General features: G+C 36.7%; 1 protein-coding gene across 1 annotated transcript; it reads left to right on the top strand.

Moving 5' to 3' along the window:
* The first annotated feature begins 114 nt into the window (after positions 1–114).
* LOC130238463 (glycerol-3-phosphate acyltransferase 1, mitochondrial-like) lies at positions 115–27,067 on the top strand. The gene is given in 17 exon segments (XM_056469494.1): positions 115–236; positions 8,643–8,774; positions 11,186–11,305; positions 11,399–11,472; positions 13,773–13,886; positions 13,991–14,140; positions 16,288–16,387; positions 16,848–16,984; positions 17,084–17,183; positions 18,525–18,737; positions 20,922–21,038; positions 21,143–21,228; positions 21,344–21,405; positions 21,408–21,455; positions 24,287–24,357; positions 24,448–24,712; positions 26,892–27,067. Coding segments are annotated over 16 exon segments (1,917 nt in total). The 5' UTR covers positions 115–236; positions 8,643–8,675; the 3' UTR covers positions 27,053–27,067.
* Positions 27,068–27,240: the final 173 nt, after the last annotated feature.

The following is a 27,240-nucleotide window of genomic DNA, read 5'->3' on the forward strand; positions in this document are numbered from 1 at the left end:
TCACCCAATCTAACTACGACCCTTAGTGGTTCTAAATTGAATTACAGGACGACGCGGGGGAGGCGGAATAAACCCGGCTGTCATACATCTTTTCCCCTCTGTGTGCAGTGTCTGTCAAGTGCACTGCTGCCTGCCTATAGGTTGTGTTGTGGGCAGTTTCAAGGACGAGAACAGGCTCACAGTGCGCAAAAAGATCCATTTTAAGAGTGATGGCGCATCAAGGGCATTTTCTAAAGGTAAAACTTTCCTCTTTCCACACTAGGCGATGCCTACGTATTTCCTTTAGTTTGATGCATAATGAGGGGTGGGCGCATGGTTTAGTTAGCACGCTAGCATTGGGGAAAGCGGCTGCTCGCTGAGTGTATCGATGCCGCGAACCGGCAAAACCGCATAACAGTAAATTTATGATGATTTGTGCTGTATCGCATGTATATTATCAAGCGTCATGTACACTGAATTGTAATATGAATAATGTAGTATGGCTAATTATTTACAGCACGCCGTTTACAGTTAACTAAAGGCTGAATAGACAGTGCTGTAGGGCGAAACGTCCTGACTCTGCATGCGGCTCAGGCGATAAGACTAGTCTTGGCAGTTCACTGGAGCTCAGCGTGCTTGAGTTGACAAAGACAGTCAAAGGCGATCTGATAGCATGAAGCTTACAGTAAGGCCAGTCTTCACAGCAGCACGTGCTATCGATTAAACGTAATGGATATGAATAGGGTATAAAAAATATGCTCTGATGTTCTTACCTAATGTGAAGTATCATTTTAACAAATAAATGAAAGGGCCTTACCATTCAGAGAATATTGATGTTTAGTCTCAGAAGGTCAAACTAATAAATGTCGTAATTTAATTTATATAGGCCATTTTAAATGCGTAGTATGTTCTAATATCAAACATTAAATGCATGTGAAAATAGATGTATGTTGTGTATGCATGTATGTGTGTAATATATATATATATATATATATATATATATATATATATATATATATATATATATATATATATATATATATATATATATATGTATGTATATATGTATATATATGAACATGCTATATTTGAAAAATATCCTCACTATGAAAAAAAAAACAAAATAAAATCTGAAAATTATAGTAATGGAAAATATATATTTGTTGAAAATATACTTTTTATATCAATCAAAAAAAGAAATTTATGCCTTATAAAGGTATCTCTTAGCAGTTTTTATATAGATTTAAATTATTATAAGTTTTTATATAACTGTAACCTTTTAATTGGTTATTAGTTGGACAGGCCAAAATCACATCATGGAGGTAAAGCCTGCTATTGTACATGCTAGGTCAGTTTGTGTTGGATAATTAATTACATCAGGTATCAGATATCACAACAACATGCCACTAGTGTCCAGTTACCTTTTTTAAGACATTCGAGGGATAAAACTTTCCATGTTGACACTGTATCGTTATATTGACATTTGGTGTTTGCAGAGTTTTAAAAAAAAAAATTTATATAAAACTATAAATATAGCTTTTACCATAGTGAATTAATTTGAAATTCACAATGTATAGTCCAGCTCAAATTGCTACTATTTTCTTGTTCAACTAAAAAATGACACTTAAAGATGACATCCAATGAAAATGTGCATTTTCTAAACATGTCCACAACATAATGCATTTTAAAAAGCAAACGTACGTCCAAAACGCTAATTTAAAAACCAAATATTAGTTCATAACAATTGAATTGACACAATATAATAAAATGAACCCATAACACAACGGAAATGCTCTTGACCATGCTTGCATACTGTATGTATGCACTAAATAAATACAATTGGGATGTTAAGTGTTTAATAACACCATAGTTTAACACATTTTGATAATTTTGTTTTACTTGCTGTACATTCTCAGTTTCTTTATTTGCAACACAGTAAAGCATCCGGGCTACATGGAAATAAATGAAAGCAATTGCCATTTCTGAAGATCAACTTCCACTAGTGCTGTAGCTGGGAGCGTTTTTGTTGGGTTGTGGCGATTCATCTGTGCTGTGAACTTATGTTTGCATTTTCATTAAATTTAATTGTGCACTACTGGGCCACCATTGGTAACAGTAACTGTAGTTTTATTGTTAATGTAAATATTCATATGGACCAGTGGTGTAGTCGGGGCTATACGCACGTATACTCAGTATGCCTACTTTTTTCCACTAGCTGTTTGGGTATTACAACTTCTGAGGATCAATAATTGCGTATACCAAATGTTTTTTTGAATTCTCATCTTAATTTGTTGGAATTGGTGCATTCATGAGTTTTTCGAAGCCCCATGGACACTGCATTAGAAGCACCTCACATAAGCGGTAATACATTTTTTTCCCCCTTGAATTTGCATGAATTTATCTTTTAAAATGATTTATTTTTCCTCTTAAAGGGCCTATCCTGATTTTCCTCTAATATCTGATCGAGTCAAATTATATTAACTAAATTAATATAGTTTGTAGCTGGTTCTAAATGCAAATAGTGAAATTTCACAATGTTTTTGATTAATACTTCAAAACATTTGTTATTAATGAAATGAATACTTCAACTTTATAGAACAGGAAGTGTGCTGTTATGATTCAGATTATTTCAGTACAATGTCTGATTGTTACCTTTTATGTGTGTGTGCATGTAATTTTCTTTCTTTTTTTTATAGTCCAGACGAACAGATTGCTAGACAGATTAACCCACTGGCCCGCATTACTGTGGATTTACTCATCAGATTCGATTATATTTAAAGGCTAGTGGCAGCTACTCTGGCTTACAGCACTTTTGACATACAGTGTGTGTTGTGGACAGTGTAAGTGACATGAATGAAGTGATAAATGAAAATGTTCTAATCCGCACTAAATACAGTAAGCAACATGACTCTAATTTAGCATATATTTACAACATTAGTGGTTGTGAAGCAACTAAGGACTGCTGTAGGTCATTCAAGCCTTAAAAGACGCAGAAAGGGCCATTCAGCAGCTTTTTAAAGTTTCACAGCCAGTCCTGGGCTATTTTTCACTCAGTCTCTCTGAGCAGGACTCCTCTCTGCGGGCTTTGACATCTAGCCAGTTTTTCAGAAAGCTCTGCCTTCTCTTCTTCTTTCACATCACTGTTCTGGTTGCCCATTGGTGTAGATCACATCAGACAATGCAGGCAGGGCTTCCAGAGTTCAATGAACTCTCGTTTAGCAGCTGCGGTGTGGCTTGCTGTATGCCTCCCTCTCTCTCTCTCTTTCTCTCTTTCTCTTTCTCCCCTGGCTCGTTCAGCATGTGCTCTGCGTCTTGCTAGGAGTTGTTATTCACTGTGGAACAGATTATCCCATCTTTTCCCTCCCGTCCTTTCGCCTGCTTGGTTTGCTCCAGTCATTCATTCAAAGAGCGACTCTTCTGCTGACCCATTTCCACCCTAATGAGAGCATGTGATTGAGTGGTCTTAATTACATTACTGTCAGCCAAGAACTACGGACAAAAGTAATTAAAATGTATTTTGATTTGCCTTTGAAACATTATCAAATTGTTATAAAGCTTTTTTGGCATTGTAGGGGGATATTTTTAGATGACCGTCATGACCAGAAAAGGACAATATATGTTGGTTATTTGCTTTTGGATATAATAATGATTCCTTACATTTATATAACACTTTTCTGGACACACAAAGCGCTTTAGACATTTTTGGGGGGAATCTTCTCATCCACCACCAGTGTGAAGCATCCACCTGGATGACGCGACGGCAGCCATATTGCGCCAGACTGCACAACACACCAGATGATTGATGGAAAGGAGACAGAGTGATGAAGCCAGTTATGAGATGGTTAGGAGGCTATGATGGACAGAGGCCAGTGGGCAGATTTGGCCAGGATGCCGGGGTTAAACTCCTACTCTTTATCAAAGGACATCCTGGGACTTTCAAAGACCACAGAGAGTCTGGACCTTGGGGCATTAAGGATGATTTATACTTCTGCATGCATATGCACAGATGCAGCCTGTGTGCGGTCGCATAGCCCTTTCCATGGCTCACGCCGACGCTAAAGCGCATCTTTTAAAAAATGGAACTATACGTCACAATGACGCGTATTGCAAGCTCTGTGATTGGTCGGCTTGCTAGCAGTGAGGAGTGTAGGCGTTGCAAAGTGCCCCTAGCCCGATGGAGCGAGTGTTTACAAGTGTGGAGTCCTGTGAAGGAGCTCCAGATGGAAATTTCTGTTTTGTGTTTACCTTATGATTAAAGTTGGTGCACGTCTGCCGGTTCTTGCCTCTGAATGAGCGAGTTTTAGCTACTTGTACATTAAGGTAGCGTTCAGAAAAAAAACAAAACACCTGTGAAGAAATTTGTTACAGAGGAACATAACCTACTGCCAGCTAGCGTCCCGGAAGTGTTATTGCAGAGCAATGCAAACAGCATCGAGAAGTATAATCGCACAACTACGCGCAATGCATGAGCCGTGGGTCATGACGATCACTCGAAGCAGAAGTATAAATCAGCCTTTAGGACCCACACAGACCGCAGATTGAGCACCCTCTGTAGTCTCACTAACACCACTTCCGGCAGCAACCTAGCTTTCCCATGTGGCCTCCCATCCAGGTACTGACCGGGTGCAGTCCTGCTTACTGTAGCTTCAGTGGGCTATCAAATGAGAGTTGCAGAGAGCTAGCTGCGGGCATGAAGCTAGCTGCCGGATATTAGAATATATTAGAAATTTGTCAGAGCTGTTAGCCTTGTTGGCGGTAGATATATTGACATATAGTTGGCTGCAATACATTATCGATACTCCGAAGTATCAATATTTATTTGAATGTACAAAAGATCAATTAATTCATCAGTCTTGTACTGCAGCCATTTGGCTGTATACGAAGAGCTAAGTAAGTGTCTTAAAGTTGTTTATTTTTTGTTAAATGTAATTTATACAAAAGTATAATGCTGCTGTTTTACATTATTTACAGCTGTGACCTTTTTAGTCACAAACTGCTCTGTGCACATCCGCATTTTCAAGCTTGTTTGACAGATGTGCACTTGTTGCAATTTTTATAAAATATGCTGTTAATTGAAAGAAATGTATCTTATAACTTTTGATGCATTTTTATCCTCTTCATTTACAACTATTGTGAAATACCATGGATGGTTTTCTTGTGAAATTGTAATATATCATTATCTGGGCCAAAATACCATGATAATATTGTATTTCACACCTAAATATAGCATCATTGTGCTTTAAGCATCCCAAGTTCAAGACCTGACTTGTGAGTCTTCTGGCTCCCAATCCCATCCCCTCTCTCCAACTTCGGTTCCTGTCTATTGACTTTGTTCTTCAATGCGGAAGTGTGCTCATTTTTGCAATTTGTTTTAGAACTTTCGATTCAGTTGCCTATGGGAGAAATGACCTGAAATAATAAATGGCAGAAAACGGTCAAACTATTTCCTCTACAAACAAATGTGTTCCTGACTATACAGACGAAGCAGAATATAACAAGAAAATATCAGTTTGCAACATCAAGCAGCGCAATGAGCTGTTTTTAACGTCTAAAAATGAATAGAAGTGAATGAGACCGGAAGTCTCAAGCCACAGAGACTCAAATGGCTGCATCATATGTGAAAAATAAGGTCAATATGCTGTCCTTTAAAAAATAAAGGCAAAAATATGTATTTAGAAAATGTTTTTTGTTTGCAGGTTTAACATTTACTGCAGGTAACACCCTAGCAACTGTATAGGAACAATCACAACTTGCAAACCATATAGGAAAATTGTAACAAATGCATTTTAGCAAACATTTTTACACTTTATTCTTGACACCTATTATTTACTGTATTGTGAAATCTAGCTGCGTACTGTTAATGTTCTACTGAAGAAAATCTTGGATCACCTAATGGAAAATGAATGAACAACAAATTTTCATGTTCAGTGAAAATGATTTACATGTATATTATAATGATTTGAAGCATGCCTAGCATTATAGAGGCCTATCTGCTGTGTTTTGCTACATTACAGGAGAAAAATAAAACAAATCCTTAATCCCTTTCTTTACACATGACGCACAAAAGAACCAAAAATAACATATCACAACCTCTGAGTATTCAGCCGGTGCTCTAAACGCTCCCACTGCGGCATCTGTAATGCCCTTGTGAGCTGCTGATATGGTGTTTTGAAGAAGTGCAGTCACAGAGGAATTAAGATGAACATAAATGTAGAGAATTGAGACAACTGTGCTTGACAGCAGAGGATGTGAAATCACACTTAGAAGATCACATCTTGATTTTTCTTTGACAACAATGCCACTTCCTCCTCATCACCTTCCGTAAATATGCTAGTAATGCCACAATGATATTTAAAAGATAAATGTATAGCTTGTTGGTGAGAACGATGCAATCCACTGAGCATGTGCAGATCTGTCATGTGTTTTTTTAAAAGGGTACATTCTGCACCCACAAGTTGGCTCAGGCGTTTTTTTCCACAGCGTGTCGTCCATAAATATATCGCTTTCCACAAGCACAAGCAATGATGAGTTTACCTCTGACCTGAACAGCTGCTGTATATTGTATGCTTCATCGGGCCCCCCTTTTTATTGCAGCGAGTTTTTCACAGGCAGGAGGCTGTAGCCCTTAAACATGACACCTGAGAGTGGATACTCTCATCCATGGGTCAGCAAATCAGCAGATAAAACAGAGATTATGTAGCTTAGGTCACCCAGGACATTATGATAGAGGTTATGGGCCAGTATATGATTCTGACGTTATGATAAACTTGGATAAAAATATCACGGTTTAACGGTATTGTGATTTACTGCTCTAAAATATATCCTTTTTAAATGTCTGGGTAAAAAAACAACAACTTTTTCCCCATTTGAACACAATATATTTTATTTTGAGAAACATTTTAAATCTGTTTGAGCAGTGAACATGTCAGGCTAAATAATTGGAATGAGCTGCTGTCTTCATTAGTTTCGAAAACACACATTTCTTTACAATTTAAAACGGCATATTTGGATATCTTTTCTGCTGGAGATACTGTTGTCCTAAAAAAGCATACAAAAAAAAGGTAAATAAAAAAAATCATACATATACCATAAGAACGGTATAGCTGAATTTTTTTTCTAAGACTTTTCCAAACCGCGGTATACCTTGAAAACGGTTACTGTCCCATGCCTACTTGTCAGTAGGCCTTTCACAATAATCAATATATCAACTTGCACAGCACATGGACATAACCTCAATTATTTTGGTTTGCCCATAAATAACAATTCTAGCCATATTTTAGCTGATTGTGCAATCTCTCTCTATTGGAGGTGTCAGTGATAGTATGGTTAAAAAAACAATATAGTTTTTACTATAAATTACTTTAGAATATTTTCATGTGGATATCTGACAACTGAAAATAGATCTGGTAGCAGATATCGATGCCTCTGTTACTTTTTTGCACTTTTTTTGTAAACATTTTTTATTATTTATTTAGGATATGTGTTTTCACGTTCTGATTCTAATTCCTAATTATTACATTGTTAAAATGACTACAATTAAACCTTTTACCAATGTTTACATTTTAAATAAGTGGCAAGAAGAGTGGGATGCATTTTAAAATAATAAATTGTATGAAATACAACCTGAAATCTCAGTTTTGAGACATTTTAATACTAGATTTGATCAGGTGATTTTTACCAGATGCCGTATTGGACGTACAAGATTAACCCATACCTTTTTGCTTAAAGACGAAGACCCCACTCTATGTTTATACTGCACAACTCCCCTTACTGTAAAACACATTTTACTGGACTGTCCTGCTTTTAATAATTCCAGAAGGCTTTTTTATGAAATGAACTCTCTTAAGGGCATTTTTAACAAAGTGACACCAGGAAAATGTTTTAGAATTTTTATCATGCATTAACACAAAAAAATTTCTTTAATTTATTTATTAATTTGTTTTTTTTAATTGTATATTTATTATTGAAATGTTCTAGCCGTGAAAATAGCCTTGGTTGCTGTCATGGCATTAAATAAATAATACATTACATAATTAAATTAAATATTCTTAGGAATGAAATATTATGTGTTCTTTGGAGGAGTGTATTTGCATTGTGATAATATTATAATATCATTCAGCCATTATATAATGAACTGAACTTCAACTCTGAAAACTGGACTTACGTAGTTTCACTTTACTAGAACGCTTTAAGACAATTTACATTGTAAAATCGCTATAGACATAAAGATGAATTGAATTGAATTAATGAGTGGCATAAAATGACAATAATATTGTTTTATCACAATATATTGTGGTACAACAACAACAAAAAACATCGTTACAGGCCTGCTTGTCAGTTTTCTTTACCCCCAGGCAATAAGGAATACAGACTGAGCTGTATTGATCTGCAGACAAGTTGTCTATTTCTTTCTGTAATCTTTGTAAAAATGATCAGCTGGACTGAAACCACCTCAACAGGTTTGGCAAACTTTATTTGTTTGCTGTGATTGGGTGGAAAGCATCACCCGACATTCCTGTCATTCAGCTGTAGTTTAGCTGGAGGTGCTGTGAATAATGGCACAATGCTTTCACGTTCTGGCTTTCTGTGGAATATTTTGACCTACAGTACAGAGGGCAGCAGCGGACCGCCTCTCATTTTCTGTTTTTCTTTCCCTCCTGCAGTTTTGTTGTTGATGTTTGGATTGAAGAGAGGGGATGGATGTCCACATGGTTCTGGGGGGTCCAGATAACATTCTTTTGGCCAATAATCCTGACACGGGAAGTGCCTGTCTTAAGCATCCCTGTGAGGACCAGGTAAGCTTGGAGAAAAGCAGCACCTACGTAGTCATTTAAACATGCTAAAATGTAAGAATCAAACTGCTATCTTTAAAGGGATTGTTCACCCCCCAATTTTTTTACTCACTACGTACTCCCCCTCAGCTATCTTGTCATTATATAGCCATAAGTTGCTGATGTGGAAATGAATAAACAAAGTTGAACTTAAAATAGGGATGCTCATTTCGGTTAATTTTGCCGACAACCGCCGCAGAATATTAATTGTTACCTGGTCAGATTAATATTAAATTATTATTTAATTTTAAAGTAATAATTGACGTGTCTAAATATTGCATTTTAAAATACTGATTTATTTATTGTACTGTCAACAGAACATAACAGAACATCTTAATGCACCTGCATTGTTTCCAACAGCATAGAAAAAAGAACAAACTAAATAAAAATAAAAAAGTCCTGCCCTAGATATGTTTCACTTAAATTACAAATTTAGATTACTAAGCGAAAACACTGACTGAATACTTTTTAAGAACCAGTAAAGGCTATTTTTTCCAATCATATGTTTTTTTTTATTTATCGAATAAAAATAGCAGGCTACCTCAAATCAATCGCTCCATGGAAAATATACATTTAATTAATGCTTCACTGTTATTCTTATATCACAAACCTCTGTCAACATTTTTAATAGAAGTCATTAGTTTAAAGATTATGTCTTGAGCGTCTGGTTTTGCGTCTGAGTTTGAGTTTGTGAGCTTTTATTTCCCCTCACTCGCAGTTCAAGTACGCACGGTGCCTGTGATGAAAGACAATGACAAGGCTCATATGTTGACTTTTTGTAAAGTATAAGCTACTATAGTATATACAACAGTTTTGTTGTTTACATATAATATTGCATTCATTTGCATACACATTTTATAAGCTATAAAATGAAAGCCTCATTTTGGTGCGGAAAATCAAGAACATCATTGGATTTGTTTGATTCGTAGATTATGTAGGCTATTTTAAAAATCTATATTTTATAAGAACTATTAATAACTGTTCCAAATGGAAAAAAGGTTGCTTTGTTGGTTGTACACTAAATCATCACAACTATAGCCTATTTGTTGTGTTTATGAGTGGTGCCGGAGCATGCTCTGATGGAGAGAAAATCTCAACACTCCGACTTGTGGCCAGATTGTTTCCAAAGCAGCGCACATTTCAGAAAGTTTTGTTTTGCAGCTCCAATTGTTCTCCAATTGTGCAAATCAACAGAAGTGTTTATGGCACGGATCCAGGACAGAGGCAATCAGCATTAGCACTGGTTTGGCATCAACTCATCTGTCAAAATGTGACCAGCAATATTTTTCTTTCATTTTGCTTCTTTGGCAAAATATGTCTGTAGGTATGTGTGGTTGCACATGTTACCATCCTACAAGTTAACAAATATGTGTTGCACATTTATGCAGCCAATTGAAAAAAAAAATTAAGATTTTTTTTTAATTGTTTAACTGATACCATTAATTAGTGAATCATAACGGTGAATCAGTTATTATGAGCATCTCTCCACTTAAAACTCACCCTCAACTTTATGAACACTATGTTGAATGAATGAATCTTAAAAACCAGTTAACATAGACTCTTATAGTTGCTCTTATAGTTATAGATTACCAGATTTTTGTCTTCAACAGTAGAAAGAAAATCAAACAGGCTTGAGATGGTTGAGTAAACGATGACAGAATTTTCAGTTTTTGGTGAACTATCCCTTTAATTGTTAAACCTCAGTATGTAACCATTTACAGTGCAGACATGGATGATGTCTCAAACAATGTGGTGGATTGAGAATAATTTTTTAGTTATACCCTAATTTTGAAATAATATGACAATAAAACACCCCAAAAATCCTATAGACTTGTTGTGAAGAATGGAATTTGAAAATGAGTTGATTGTAGCTATGTGTTAGGGCTGGGTATCGATTTTAAGGTTGAGATTCTGATTTTGAAAGTTTTCATATGATTAGGTTTAATATTATTATATATATTTTTGGGGGGGCAACCTTAATAAAAATGTAACATATTTATTTTATTTATTTATTTATTTATTTTTATTTTTTTTTTTACTTTTTTTAGATGCAACCCCTGGTTAACATCTGTCATTCAACTTGTATATTACTGGGTATCAATTTTAATTTGGCGCACACAGAATTTATTATTAGTATATGCGTTTTATCTGCTGTTTTAACGTGATATTTTTGACATATCTAATGTGAAATTAGCATTAGGTAATGTATTATGAACTCAAATCATAATGCTTTTTCCAATACTATTTCAACTTAACATTAACGTAAAGACACATGCTGTAAAAATCATTGCTAGCTCAGTGTTTATTGCATTAACATAACAAATTGTATCTTCTAAACTGTTACCGTGTGATAAATCTTGCTTTTCCCCATCTAGGACAGAAGCTCCAGCCCATCTGTCCTTCGCTGTGTGACCACTACGTGGAAGGAGGGTCTTCTGAACAGGAAGAGACCGTTTGTTGGAAGATGTTGTCACTCATGCACACCTCAGAGTCAGGTTAGTTTCTTGCTGCTTGGGGGATATTGACTGAGTGCACACATATTTCCAAAGAATTGACTGCAATTGAACTGCTACTATTATGTGTTGCAGGATAGGTTGTTCAATCCCAGCATCCCTTCACTAGGGCTTCGTAATGTGATTTACATCAATGAAACCCACACAAGGTAAATGTCAACTTTAGGCCTGATGGACACATGACCACTTCCTTCATTATTTATAATTTATAATACTCACTCAACCTTGCTTAGTTACCATGGTAAAATTCATTAACCTAGTTTAGTTTGTGATACATCATTAATGCCATAGTTGGTCAGATGTGGTTTCCCACCAAATGACCCGCCCTGTGTTTACATTCAAGCATCAAATGGTAGGTTGTAGGTTTCTGTGAGGAGTGGAAAGTCAGAAAATAAATTATTAATGCCGTGTGTCAGGGGATATTATGTACCTGGATCACATGACGAGGACTAAAGGTGGTCTGAGCTGGTTCTAAGAGTCTGGGCAGTGGAGGGTGCAGGAATGAAGTATATAGACCATTTCTGCTAGCAGCTTTTTATTTAGCTTTTATCAAATGACAAAAATAAAGAACTGATTAAAAAGAATCATTTATTCTCATTCACAACAGAATAATCCAGTCAGATTTTTCTGAGCACCTGGTACAGTGAAAACAACTTGCTGCAAAGAATGAGTCATTCACAGATCGTCACCTTAGAATAATAAGGTTCTATCCGCAAGATATTGAGCTTCAAAGTTTTTGCATTCCATATAGCAAACAATGTGTGTAACAGGTCTGTTTCATACATTAACATGACAGAGACCCTAAATGTACTCTAAATGTATATTATCAAAGTTCTCTTACATTTGCAAATTAGAGTAAAAAAAAAAAACATGGTAAATTCTGAAATTCATTTTACACTTGGGGTTAAAAGGTTCTATCTGGCAGATGATTCATTGTAGCATTACTTTTCAAGAAATACAATCAGAAAAATAAGTACTTTAGTGTGGCAACAATATGTTGATGCTTGAGAAAGTTACATTTTTGCTTTCTATAATTTTCTATAATTTTATTTCATGTTTTAGGATGGATATTTTTTTCTTGTTCAAATTAAGCATTCAAGGCTGTGCTAAATATTTTGGTAATTTTATCCAATTAATATAGTAATATTTATAAAACTTTAAGCTTTATATGAATTATATTTTTTGAATTATATGCCCCATGAATTAAATTAAGCATTTTAATAATATTAAATTTAAAGACTTTAAAAGAAAACAGAGAATGAGCAAATGAGTTTATTAAACACTGAAAAATGTTTCACTGACTATATATACACAAATAAAAAAATTCACATTTAATATAGACATTTTTTAATATTAATTTCTTTTTTAACAATGTAAAATTTCATCTCAATTAATTATTGTTGAAAAAGTGAATGTTTATAACTAGAGCTTGCTTGTTTTGACACAATATTTAAAATATTTTGCTAAGAATTATCTAAAATATTTTTATTATTATTGTTTTATTGTATTAAAGTGTAATACGTTTTTTGAAAGGGAAAATAAAAGTATTTTCCATTTGCCCCATTCGAAAAACTCCCTAGCAATTAGTCTAAAATTTCATTCATAACGGCCTTAAAAATCTCGTAAGTCTTAAATTTAACTTGGTGAAACCTGCAGAAACCCTGGATCCACTGCCTTCAACTCACATGACTGTACAATTTATTGCATTTGTAATATTATTGCAATATTATAAAATCTCATTTGTAAACAGCAAATGCTTTACATTGCATTGTAGTCATGTAACATTCTAGTCTGCTGAAGAAGCATCTTTGGCCTGCCCTATTTATTTATAATATATAATGCACACATCACGGAGCTGCTATAAATATGCAGAGTAAATAAATTGCCTTTGAATGCACATTCTTTTAACTTGTTCTTCCTAGCTCTACTCAGCCCACAGTATTGTTCTGTTTTTTCATGCACAAAGTATTGCTGATATAAGAAGTGAAGTGTTGCCATTTGTTAAACGTATTTGGCATTAGAACAACAGCTTTGCACAAAGTGTCAACGTGCTTGTTTGAAACGATCACTAAATGTGACGAGATGTTTGCAAGATAACACTTAAACTAAAACTGTACTAGATTAATGGTATGATATTTTTGAGGAAGATTGTTAAGTCCACAACACAGTTATTTGTTCATACTATATAACGATGTATAGCTTGTCTTTGTTTAAAAAAAATAAATAAAAAGATAAACAAGCTTTAGCAATCATAATATTGGTTAAAAATTGCATTTAGAATGTATTTTCTAAAATTTCTCAGCCCTACAACTAGCTGACTGTTTTCATCTTTAATTTTAGATTGACTGAAAAACAACATGAGAGTGAGAGAATTGTAATTTTTGGGTTGATTTTGATTTGAAAATGATTGATTTTTAATGATATGCTCATTTTTTTCTCCATAATGCAGACACAGAGGTTGGCTTGCGCGGAGGCTGAGTTATGTGCTGTTTGTCTTGGAGAGAGATGTCCAGAAGGACATGTTTGCACGCAATGTGGTGGAGAACGTGCTTAATAACAGCAGGTAACTAGAGCTTTTTTAAGGAAGTGTGGAACAAGTGCAATTAAAATGTCTGTTTCTAAGCAGCAGGATTGCATGCAGATTGACTGTGAGTGTTATTGCTGTAGGCTGGAATGTGCTATCGTAGAGGTTGCGAATGAGGGTGTGCAGGAAGATGGAGAGCCTGGAGTTGATCTCAAAGCTGTCAGTAAAGTTCGACGGAAGGCCAGAGGATGGCTGCAGGAGATGGTTGCCAACATCTCCCCGGCCTTAATCAGGTACAGTTTTTATACAATGAGGGAAATTAAGAGTGTTGCTCAATAGCTTGGAAACATCAGGATCTGGCATGTTTATAAAGAAGTTTCTTTTGCTCACCATGGCTGAATTTTGAAAAAAAAATGAAAAATAAAAAGTTATATGTGAAATATTAAATTAAAAATACCTGTCACAGTCATCTCACCCTGCAGCCCAAGACCTCACTCACTCAATGAAGATAAGCAGGGCTGAGCCTGGTCAGTACCTGGGGGGGAGACCACATGGGAAAACTAGGTTGCTGTTGGAAGTGGTGTCAGTGAGGCCTGCAGGGGCACTCAACCTGTGGTCAGTGTGAGTCCTAACGCCCAAGTATAGTGAAGAGAACACTATACTGTCAGGGGGCGCCGTCTTTCGGATGAGACGTTAAACCGATGTTGAACCTGACTCTCTGTGGTTATTAAAAATCCCATGGCACTTCTCGTAAATAATAGAGGTGTAACCCCAGTCTCCTGGCCAAATACCCTCCATCGGACCTTACCATCATGGCCTCCCAATCATCCCCATATGCTGAATTGGCTCTATCACTGTCTCTCCACTCCAACAATAGCTGGTGTGTGGTGAGCACACTGGCAGAGTTGTCCTGTGACTGCCGTCGCATCATCCAAGTGGATGCTGCACACTATTGGTGGTGTGGAGAGACCTTCCTCATGAATGTGAAGCGCTTTGGGTGTATGGTCACAACTGTTAAATGCGCTATATGAATAAACATTACATTTTCTATATAAACGTTTTAAAATGTATATATTTTTAGCTTTCTATTACTTCAATCTTTAGTGTCATATAGTCCTTCATATACAGTATAAGTCTAATATGATGAGTTGCTGCTCTATTTATTAATGCTTGTTATTATTGTAGTGTAATTAAAATATCCTTCATATATTTGTTGGAGCTTTTATACATTTTACTTAATAATATCCATAAAAATAAGAAGCCGCACAACTGTTTTCAACATTGATAATAATCAAGTTTAAATATATTTAAATAATTTTCTGAAGAATCAAGTAAATGTTGTGAAATGGTAATAGTTACAAGTACGGCTTCACGATTAATCGAAAAAAGATCACGATCTCGATTCGACCCCATCCCCCCAACCCCCCCGCATAAAGCTTAGAAAGGCGGTCGCACAAGTCTTCACATTTCTTATAAACGTGGCAACCACCAAATGGTGTTACATGAGTTACATGTTATATTAATAAGGTGTAATGTAAATTTGATGTGAATACTGACGTATTAAGCCTGATTTATACTTCTGCGTCAAGCTCACGTGTATGCTTTGTGATTGGTCGGCTTGGTATCACTGACGAGTGTGGGCAGGACTGAAAGCCCGCGAGTCTGTTGGAACTAGTGTTTACAAGTTCTTGTGAAGAAGCTCTAGATGGAAAGTTTTGTTTTGTGTTTACCTTATGGTTAAAGTTGTTGGACGTCCACTGGTTCCTGCCTCAAAATTACTGAGTTTGAGCCACTTGGACACAGAAAAAACTCGACACAGAGGAACAAACACCTCACTGCCAGCTAGGGTTTCGGAAGTGTTATTGCAGTGGGACACAAACAGTGCGCCATAGAGAGGACGCACATGCTCATGAATGATGTCTACTTAGTGAACAGAACCTGCATAGGCTGTTATGTGTGTATATACATCGAAATCAGAATTAATAAATTACTATTTAAGCTGTATAGAAGTGTCTTGAAAAATATGTTGTAAAATATTATTTACTGTCATCATGGCAAAGATAAAATAAATTAGTTATTAGAAATGAGTTAGTAAAACTATTATGTTTAGAAATGTTGAAAAAAAAATCTCTCTAATAAACAGAAATTGGGGAAAAAATAAACAAGGGGGCTAATAATTCAGAGGGGCTAATAATTTTGATTTCAACTGTATATGGGCTGTTGGCAATTGCAAAAATATTTCACAAACATATTCATATATATTCATTCCTCAATGAAAATAAATTTCAAATTTACAGCATTATTTGAATTAGAATCTTTTGTAACAAGATCTTTACTGCTTTTGATAATTTTCGTTTGTCTTGAAATTGTTTTAATTAAAACACTTAAAATGATAATGCTAAATAAGTGATATTGTCATTGATTTTTATGCCTCATTCAGATTAACAGGATGGGTGCTGTTGAAACTGTTCAATGGATTTTTCTGGAGCATTCAGATCCATAAAGGTCAGCTGGAGATGGTAAAGAAAGCAGCATCCGAGGTCAGACATTTACACAACTTATTCCCACCCCCAAAAACTGCCATTTCTTCTTATCTGCATTACAGCATATAGTGTTGCAACTCCCAAAACGGCCCCAGATAATCAGAAAGTCCAATTCAGTTGGCCCAATCACAAAGCAATAAGTCTACTCTCCTCCTTTATACAGTGTGTGTTTAGTGTAATTACAGATGGAGGGTTTATTTGGTTATCTGAGGACTCTGAGGAATGTTTGTTCTGCACAATTCCACTTACTGTAAAATACATTTTACTAGACTGTCCTGCTTTTAATGACTGCAGAAGGCTTTTTATGAAATGAATTCGCCTAAGAAGATATTCAGCAAAGTATCACCAGGAAAGATTTCAGAATTTGTTATCATGGCATTAAATAAAAAAATTCATCATCATCATCATCATTATATGGTTATCATGAAGTATAACAACTGTTTTACTCTGTCTTCAGTACAACGCTCCCCTCGTCTTCCTTCCTGTCCACAAGTCCCACATAGATTACCTGCTCATCACCTTCATCCTTTTCTGCCACAACATCAAAGCACCACACATCGCTGCTGGCAACAACCTCAACATCCCCATCTTAAGGTATGAAGTCATGATGATCTCATTGCTGTAGTTTACATAATTGTATTTCAGCAATAGACAGATAAATTGATATATGAATGTGTTTATTTACTTCCACAGCACGCTAATACGCAAACTCGGAGGATTCTTCATTCGTCGTAAAATGGACGAGACCTCAGATGGAAAGAAAGATGTGTTATACAGATCTCTGTTACATGCAGTAAGTTTACACAGATCAGAAGTTGTTTGAGTACAGATTTATAAAACAGAGCGTCACAAACGGATCTCAAAACCCAAAAATAAAATTGTGCTGATAAATAACTCCTCTTCTGAGGTCATTAAGACGTAGGTGTATATGGTGAGCTTTCAGAAGTTATTTTAATATGCTGACTCAAGAAATATTTTTCATCAGTTCTAACCACTGCAACCTAGCTGAGCAGTGAGCAGTTTGGTTTCTCTCATGGTTGTTACCATCACTACCTAATTTTTTTGGTGCTTTCCTTGACCCAGATATCTTTAACTTTCCATGGAGGACTTTAAAGGTCATCGAAAAAATTGCTGTTAATTTACATATCCTAGATGTAGGTGACTTTAGGTGAGTTTATCATCAGGAGCCTACATCTTGGTTCATCTAAAGGTGATATACAGCAGTCATTCATTTTTCTGTGAACAACCACTTCCAAGCCCCAATTGGAAAGGGAAAGGTTGTGACAAAGAAACCATCAACACTTTTGATATGATGCACATTTTATACACAGACTGCTTATTTACCAAACATAACAAAAACTTGCCCTGTTTTTAAAAAGAAAATGTATTTGCATTTAAAAAAAACAACAACTGTATTGTCTGTAGGGTGGCATGGTGGCTTAGGGGTTAGCACTGTCGCCTCACAGCAGGTAGGGCCCTGGTTTGAGTCCCGGCTGGGCCATTTAGCATTTCTGTGTGGGCTTTGCATGTTCTACCCAACATCCAAAGACCTGTAGTGTAAGTGAATTGAATAAAACAAATTTGGCCGTATGGTGTATGAAATTTGGTGTATGAGAGTGTGTGAATGCAAGAGTGTATGGGTGTTTCCCAGTACTGGGTTGCGGCTGGAAGGGAATCCGGTGTGTAAAACAAATGCCAGAATAGTTGGTGGTTCATTCTGCTTTGGCAACCCCTGACAAATAAGGGACCAAACTGAAGGCAAATGAATGAATGTATTGTCTGTGTTAATCTTGCTTGTAAAGACCTGTAGGATATGATCTTGTGAGTGATGGAGAAACCGGAGCAGCTGTAATATAGTCTGCTGTTGTGCTTTAGATAAAATGACGTACTGATTGTCACTGCAGCGACTGTCGAGCGGCTCTTCCTTAGAGTTGGCTGTCAGAGGATGCCGATGGATTACTCCTGCATTATTCATGCTGTCTCCTGTCGGGCACCAAATCACCACAATAGGCTGCTTTAATTACAGGGAAATTGTAAAGGAAGGGTCATGAGTCTTGGGATTATTGGAGATGTTGTGTGCAGTGTGCCATTTACTGTTGTGTGGATCATTCTTCCCTTTCACTCTCAATTTCAGTACACGGAAGAATTGTTGCGGCAGCAGCAGTTTCTGGAGGTGTATTTAGAGGGCACGCGGTCTCGCAGCGGGAAACCCTCTCCAGCACGTGCGGGCATGCTCTCCATCGTGGTCGATACACTCTGTGCCAGCACCATCCCTGATGTTCTGATCGTGCCCGTTGGCATCTCTTATGACCGCATTATTGAGGGGAACTACAACAGTGAGCAGCTGGTAAGAGTTCTACTTTGAGTGAACGTTAGGTCTAATTATGGTGTTACTCAAGGTGTTTTCACAAAATGCAGATCATTATACATCCTCACCATATCTTGTGAATGAAACCACTAATCTATTCTTAATTTAATCTATATTGTATTGTCAGTCGTTCTGTCTATCATTGTATTTGCTGTTCTGTGTTTATCATTCCATCTATCCATTTATGGTTCTGTCAATCTATGGATCTTTCTTTCACACTTTGTGCTATCAATCCTTCTGTATGTCTAAAACTTCAGACATTTTATTTAGCAATAAATTTTAGTATTTCATCATTTCACCAAATGTTCTACAGTTTTGTTCATCAATCATTTTATTAATCTATCTGTTGTTCTATCTATGGTTCTTTTGGTCCATTATTCTGTTTAGCTTTTTATGGTTCTGTAGATCTGTCTGGTATGCTGGGTTCCTACCAACTGCACAGAACATTCACATCACGTCACTCTCTCTAGTTTACTCACAGAATGTTTTTACAACAAGCGAATTCCACTTAAAGAGTCATGAAACCCCCCTCTTTCAGTTCAAGTCCACCTCAGAATGTTTTCAAAAAATGCTCTGAGATGGTCATGGAGCACTGTGAGCAAAGGGAGGGGTGGGCGTATCTGGCATAGCAGGGGAAAAAAAGGGGAGCGAAGTGAGCCAACTGTCAGTTGCCACAGCGGAAGGAACCACCAACTTATCCAGCACGTTTTTACACAGTGGATGCTCTTCCAGCCGCATCATCCATCACTGGGAAACACGCACTCATACACTACGGTCAACGTTTAGCATACCCAATTCACCTGTACCACATATCTTTGGACTTGTGGGGGAAACCAGAGCACCCGGAGGAAAACCGGTGTGAGGCGAAAGTGTTACCCACTGCGCCACCACATCGCCACAAAGTTAAAATGCAAAGAAATAAACATTAAGTAATTGAACGCCCTGCTACATACATGATGGGTTATTTGTAATTTCATATAATGTAAAGGCTACACATAACCCACAATTTGTTATATCATTATAAAGATAATCCTGTTTATATAAACACTAAATGAGGAAGTCTTCTCTCCTCTTGAACCCCTGGGTCAGAATGCAGAAACAAGTGAATAACAGTGCAGCATGTCTCATGCCATGTCTATTCCAACCCTTAACCCTACCGGTAAACATAGGCGAACACACCAGCACGAAATAGGCAATGTGTATGAAAGGTAATGAACTCAACTGATAAAAAAACTAAGTCCGCCATTCTCCAATTCTCATACAGCTCTCCCGACAAAAATTCATGCTGCACACAAACAGCTTGGCTGTATCGGACAGCATCGCAGGGGAAAGCCATACAACAAACCCCGTGGATCATGGAAACAAACAAACACACGACCCTTCATAAATGGCTAAATACTGTGTGCTGTGCATGGCTGTGGTCTCATGACTTGGCAGGTCTGTCATTGGAAAACACGTGCACTCAAGAATAATTAAGAGCAGGGTCTTCTCATAGGATGAAAAAACTCCGCTATGAATAATAACAAGAAACCGGCATGTCATCTATGGACAGGCTGACAAACGCTACGTAAAAAAATGATTTTAAACCCGGAAGATGAAATTAGCTGACAATAGTTTAAGATTATCCAGTTTTCTCCACAATTAAGCTGACAGGTGCTAACTTTGGCCTTATTGACTCTCAACACACACAAATCTGTTAAAATCTTTTAAAAAAAAGTACTCTGGAGTTTCTTAAACCTTTAAGTTGAATTATATATATTTTTTAATTAGCGCAGAAATCAAGCATTTGAATTTCACACTTTCGTGGCAAACACTGCACATTCCGCCTCACTCACATCTAGCATTATGCCATCATTCTTCAGCTCTATCTGTTTTTGTAATCATTGTAATCTGTCATTCTGTTGCCTTATTATTTGTCTATATTTGGCCAGTCTTTTTATTTAAATTAAAAATTGATGGTCATTCTACTCTACATACCATATAGTCCAAAAAAAAAACAAACAACAGCAAACAAAAAAAAAACAAACAAACATGGATAAGTGTTTTCCAGATCCAGTCCTTGTGACTCTAAGCTGTTTTTTTTTTTGTTCACTGTCAAATGATGAGGATGATGTTGTTGCTGTGGAATCTTTGACCAATGTCTTGTTTTTTCCCCCATTTCAGGGCAAGCCTAAGAAGAATGAGAGTCTGTGGGGTATTGCCTGTGGCGTGTTCAGGATGCTCCGCAAGAACTACGGCTGTGTGCGTGTGGATTTCACTCAGCCCTTCTCCCTGAGGTTAGTAGAGCTCATCTGCTTCTGATCATTTAACTGTTTTCTTTTCTTCTTCTACAAGCCTGTTAGATGTCTCCCTTAATGTCTGTTTGTGCTTTTCCAATGCTGTAGGAATACTTGGACACTCAGCGCAGTCGACATCTCCAGGCCTCTCTGACGCTGGAGCAGATTCTTCTCCCCACCATCATCACTACACAGTATGGGCCTTTAGACTGCCAGCATCCAACATAATCATGTGGACTCCTGTGTCTGTTGGTATGTAGAAAGATGTGTGGCTAATGGGATTAAGTCTGGTTGTGTTTTTCTGTGCAGACCTGATCAGGCTGTTTTTAATGGAGAAGATGAGAATCATCTGAATTCTGACCTGTCAGACGAGCCTGGAGGAGGCAGGTTATTGCTGACTTGGCCAAGCACGTTCTCTTCAGTAAGGGCACCTTGAAGTCCATGATGTTTCTTAGACAGTAGGTGAAAAAAATTAGGGATGCTCTGATCAAGATTTCTGCGGCTGATGCTGAGTACCGATTCCTTGTCATGGTGATCAGTCGATACAGAGTACCCATTCTGATGCTTTATAATGGGTAAAGCACATTTTCCTCCCCAAGTATGATACTAAGTGGAGATCTCACCTTACCTAAGAGAATAAATTGAGGATTCTGCATATAATCCTTTAAACACTCTCTCTTATAACTATATAGGCGTGAACGTGTCATGATCAGAAGCAGCTTTAAAAAACTAATAGAATAAAACAGATACAAAAATGGTAAGAAAAATGACTAACAAACCAATTTGGAAACATTGCAAATGACGAAAGAAGAATTCATGTCTCAATCGAGAAAAGTTTTGGAGCGCATATTTATATATCCAGGGTATTTTATCTAATTTGCGGAAATCCCCAGAGCTGCTATGAATATGCGGGGAGTCTCACAGAGCTTCCAGGAAAAGTCTTAAGATTGGATGAGACACTAGATAAAGGCGATTGCTCCACCCATGTCACAGCGGTTCAAACACTTGATATATAATGGGTGCACTTGCCACAAAGAGCGTTGTGCCAACAGACCGTATAAACAGAGGTTGCACCACATTTGTATGTATTTTAGATGCTGTGATGCGAGCGCAGCGATTGCTCACGCCCCCACACATCATTTAGCTGCTCACGTGCAGCGCTGCTGTTTGTATAATCCGGGTGCGCGCATGCGTCTTCCAAACAAACAAACGATCAGTTCTTGAGATCGGCCAGATTGATGAGTACCTATGGAGTCAGGAAATGTGATTATCGGCCAATGCCGATCCATCGGAGCATTCCTAAAAAAATTTTTTTTCTCCAAGCACTAATCATGGCAGGTTGGGTCAAACTTGTGTCAGCAGATGGCAGTTTATATTTCACAAGATCATTAATTCATCCATTCATTCATTTTCTTTTTGGCTTAGTCCCTTTAATAATCTGGGGTCTCCACAGCGGAATGAACCGTCAATTTATTCAGCATATGTTTTACAAAGCGGATGCATTAACCATTAGTAGTATTTTTTTACCTTTTGATGTTATCTTTGTGGCATTAGCTTTATGGAATTCTGTGCAGAGTCTGTCAAATTGGCATTGTTTTCATTTGAGGGTATTAAAAAAAAATTATTCACCATTATACTGTCGTTACTGTAATGTGTATATAGTAATGAGGAATATAGTAAATAGCGGTTTAATTCAAGATAAAATGATAATACAATAAAATGTATTGATTAATTTTATTATTATTATTATTATTATATATTATTATTATTATTAGGGGTTGATCACAGTTGATTTGTACGGATTACAACCCACTGTTCGGAACACACGTGACCCGCGGATTAATAATTTTTTTTTTTTACTTGGAGATTAATCCTAAATTTGTAACGATTGCAGAGAGATCGCCTTTCGCGTCATTCAAATCACATGTATGAAAGCAATTAGACTTTTCTGTAAAATATAATGATTACAGAAGAAGTTGTGGTAGGTTATTCGGGATGTGGTGGGTTCCTAGGTTTTAAAGGTGTTTCTGTCACTATGTTAGCCTGCATTAATGCATACATTGTAAGCTGCACGATTAATCATTGAAAGATTAGGATCTCAACACCCATGCAACATAAATAATAAAGGATGGTGATTTGCATATGTTTATAATCCTTGGAATCGCTGCACTCAAATCTGTTTGAAAAACGCAAAAATCAAGAAACGGATTGAAAAATTCTTCAACAATTATCCATCTAGCATTGAAGTTTTATGAGTAAATATCTGAATCATTTATTGAAAATGAGACAAAAAAAATATGGGTTATACAAATTATAATCTTCATCATGCGTCATCAGCAACAGTAGAAGTCACTTAGTAGTAGTAGTAGTAGACTTTTTCCACAGTATTTTTCACAATATTTTATAATTTATTTTTATTCAGCTGATTATTTTAAAATTTAATTTTTAATAAAATTACAGGTTCTAAGTTCTGTTTGTAAAAACCAAACCAAGTGCAGTACTGTTTTGTAATAAATAGAAAGCAAATTACATTTGTCTCCTCTTTTTGGCTGATCCGAAAAATGGTTCGATCTGTGACAAAAAAAACCATAATATGATCCGAACCGTGGGATTTGTGATCCTTTACACCACTTATTATTATTATTATTATTATTATTATTATTATTATTATTTATACATTATTTTATGCTAAATGTTGTTGTTGTTGTTGTTGTTGTTGTTTAACACGTCCCATGTCTTTTGTATCTACAACACCTGACTGTTTATAGGTTAATGCCGGTCACAGTCAGTCTTTGCCATGGTGATTGTTTTTTGGCCAATCGTATCCCTCTGTGTTTCAATGCCCCCTGTTGGTGCTGCTTTTTGAGTACAGGAGGTCAGAGGATTGGCACTCTGAGGTGGAATTGCAGCCTGCATTTAAATGTTTAATATAAAGGCTGCCATGAACTTGATTATTCTGCCTCAAAGTCATTGCTTGCTTCTCCTCATTCAGCATTTTTCAGAGACGGTTAGATATTTATCTTGAAGGTTATGCAGATATTAATGTGAAGCATGTAGTCATTAGAATTGGTATGCTAACGTGTTCTGAAATCTATGAATGACTATTACATAATTGTTGTCTCTGCACATTAAGCCCTGGATTTTGACATGGAAAAATTGACAACCTGAAGGGTCTGATATTTGCAGTGTCTTGCTGTTTGATTTCGCTAAACCGTCAGTCAATCTGTTATATTCTTTCTGTCTTTCCCATAGGCGCCAGCAAGTCTTCAGCAATCATGTCCACTCACATCGTAGCCTGTCTCCTCCTGTATCGGCACAGACAGGTATATCTGCAAGTTTGTCTTTATACCACTGCTTCCATACTGTCCTGTTGGTTCAGAACCACTGTACTTTAACTGGTTGTGATTGGACAGGGTGTTCTGCTGTCCAAACTGGTGGAGGACTTCTTCAATATGAAGGAAGAGATCTTGTCACGGGACTTCGACTTGGGTTTTTCTGGTAACTCGGAGGATGTTGTCATGCATGCACTCAGCCTTCTGGGAAACTGTGTGAATGTCACCAGCACCAACAAAAACACGGAGTTCATCATTTCTCCAAGCAACACGGTACCTGCGCTCTTTGAGCTCAATTTTTACAGCAACGGCCTTTTCCACGTCTTCATCGCCGATGCCATCATAGGTAAAAGACCTATAGCTCAAGAAATTTGCCACTTTAACCTTGATCATTAATTTGATTATGCATTAATCATACAGTGTAAAAATGCTGGGTTCTACACAATTCATTCTTGTTGTCCCAACACAAATAGATTAGGTTAACTTAATTGTTTTTTGCACATTTAAGCTGATTAAACATAAAACAATTAAGTTGTCCCCCAGAAAAATTGTGTTGATTCAGCTCATTTTATATAAGTAGTTTGAACAACAAGCTAAAATACTTTTTTGAAGGTATATAAACACAGTGCATTGAAAACATTCACCAGTAACGTCAATTTACAACAATGGATAATGCATTTCTATGCACAAAATCCATGTGACATGTACGGTAGCAGAGGACATAGAGCAAGCTGCTGCTTGTCCTATACATGAGAATGCAAATAGTTTAGAGCAGCGGTTCTCAAACTGGGGGCCGCAGGGAAATTCTAGATGAGGGGTAATCAACAGGGCCACCTGGATTCATTTTGTTTCCCACGTCATACTGAAGGTTAATGTATTTCTTTATTATTATTTGAGCTCAAAAGTACCGCAAATATTAAGCTTTATGTTTGTGTCATTTAAATGCAGTTGATGCCTTCACATGCAGAAAAAGAAGGGCTGTGCCGCACCGCTATATGCACTGGGACTTTTATTGAATAATCGCTCCCGGCCTAGCAAGAAAAAAAAAAAACGGTGTAAATGTGACGACTCGTACACAAAATATGGCTTGATGGAATACAGTGAGAGCAGACCACAGTGAACACTGTGCTTGAAGATTTTATTAATTGATTGAAGCACTGAAACCATGTCAACTCAACTGGCATCTCACAAAAATTAATGCAGAGCATGAATAGTACAATTTGAAATGTTTTAAGTCAGGGGTGTCCAAACTCGGTCCTGGAGGACCAGTGTCCTGCAGATTTTAGCTCCAACCTGCTTCAACAAACCTGCAAGGATGTTTCTAGAAAGCCTGGTAAGAGCTTGATTAGCTAGCCCAGGTGTGTCTGTGTGGGGTTGGTACTAAACTTTGCAGGACACTGGCCCTCCAGGACTGAGTTTGGGCACCCCTGTTTTAAGTAAAGTTGTTAATTTGATTTGTGTGTATTTTTTTTTTTTTTGTGGGGCCCTAAAAGGATTCGCCTTACACAAAGGGGCCCTCTGCTGAAAAGATTTGAGAACCACTGGTTTAGAGTGACTTGTGCCAAAAACCTGAAAATCATATTAGGCTGTTCTTGTTTTAAACCACTAGGTGGTGCAAACGTTTACCTCAGCTCACCACATTTACTGTTCATGTGGAAATCTGACTGATCTTTGTGGACATCAGTGCATTGTTTCTTCTCTAACTCAGTCTAATGCATAATATATATTTTTAAAAAGGTTGTAGATAAAGAATGAGAATAAAAAAAAAATCAGCTTTGTTGTTGGAAATTTAAACACTAGTTTATCAATATGGTTAGGTTATGGTGATTAATCACTATACAGTTAAAGTCAGAATTATTAAACCCCATGAGTTTTTAGCCCCCCTGATCCCCCCCATTTCTGTTTAACAGAGAGAGGATTTTTTCAACACATTTCTAAACATAATATTTTTAATAACTCATTTCTAATAACTGATTTATATTATTTTTTGCCATGGTGACAGTAAATAATATTGACTAGATATTTTAAGACACTTCTATACAGCTTAAAGTGACATTTAAAGGCTTAACTTGTTTAATTAGGTCAACTAGGCAGGTTAGGGTAATTAAGCAAGTTATTGTATAAAGATGGTTTTTGTAGACTATTGAAAAAAATAGCTTAAAGGGGCTAATAATTTTGACCTTAAATGGGCTTTTTAAAAAATAACTAATTACTGCTTTTATTCTAGATGAAATAAAGCTAATAATACTTTCTCCTGAAGAAAAAGATGTTATCAGACATACTGTGAAAATGTCCTTGCCTTTGTTTCATTAGTGAGAGCCTTTGTCCCATGCTACCTTGTCATTTCATATATTATTTTAAAAGAATAAGCAAAAAAACTACTTTAACATAAAATCTTTTGTTCCACTAGTGTAAAAAACACCATACGTGTAAAGGTGTAAAAAACACCATATAGTACATATAATTTTCTTTTCAGTCATACAGCATGTGATATTCAAAGTGACATGAGTTGTGTTTTTTGCTAGCCTGCAGTGCTCTGGCCCTGCTGAGAGAGCAGACGCCAGCTTCAGCGAGTGAGCAGAATCCTTCATCCACGCTGCTCAGCCAGGAGAGACTGATCCGCAGAGCTGCAGGCCTCTCCCACTTTCTGTCCAATGAGGTGGCAGTGGCACTGGTACGTAACTAAAGCAGGAGCTCCATCTTGTGGCTCGATACGGATATAATGTCAAGCTAAACCTTTTAAAAAGGAAACGTTTACAGATGCTATTTACATATAGGCTGCATCAACACTGCATGATTTAAGTGGCCCAATTCCAAATTCTTATTATTATTTGTTATTAAATTGTTTCCTCCCATGTGGCACAGATCAGATAT

The sequence above is a fragment of the Danio aesculapii genome, chromosome 12 (genome assembly GCF_903798145.1).
Source record: "Danio aesculapii chromosome 12, fDanAes4.1, whole genome shotgun sequence".
NCBI lineage: Eukaryota > Metazoa > Chordata > Actinopteri > Cypriniformes > Danionidae > Danio > Danio aesculapii.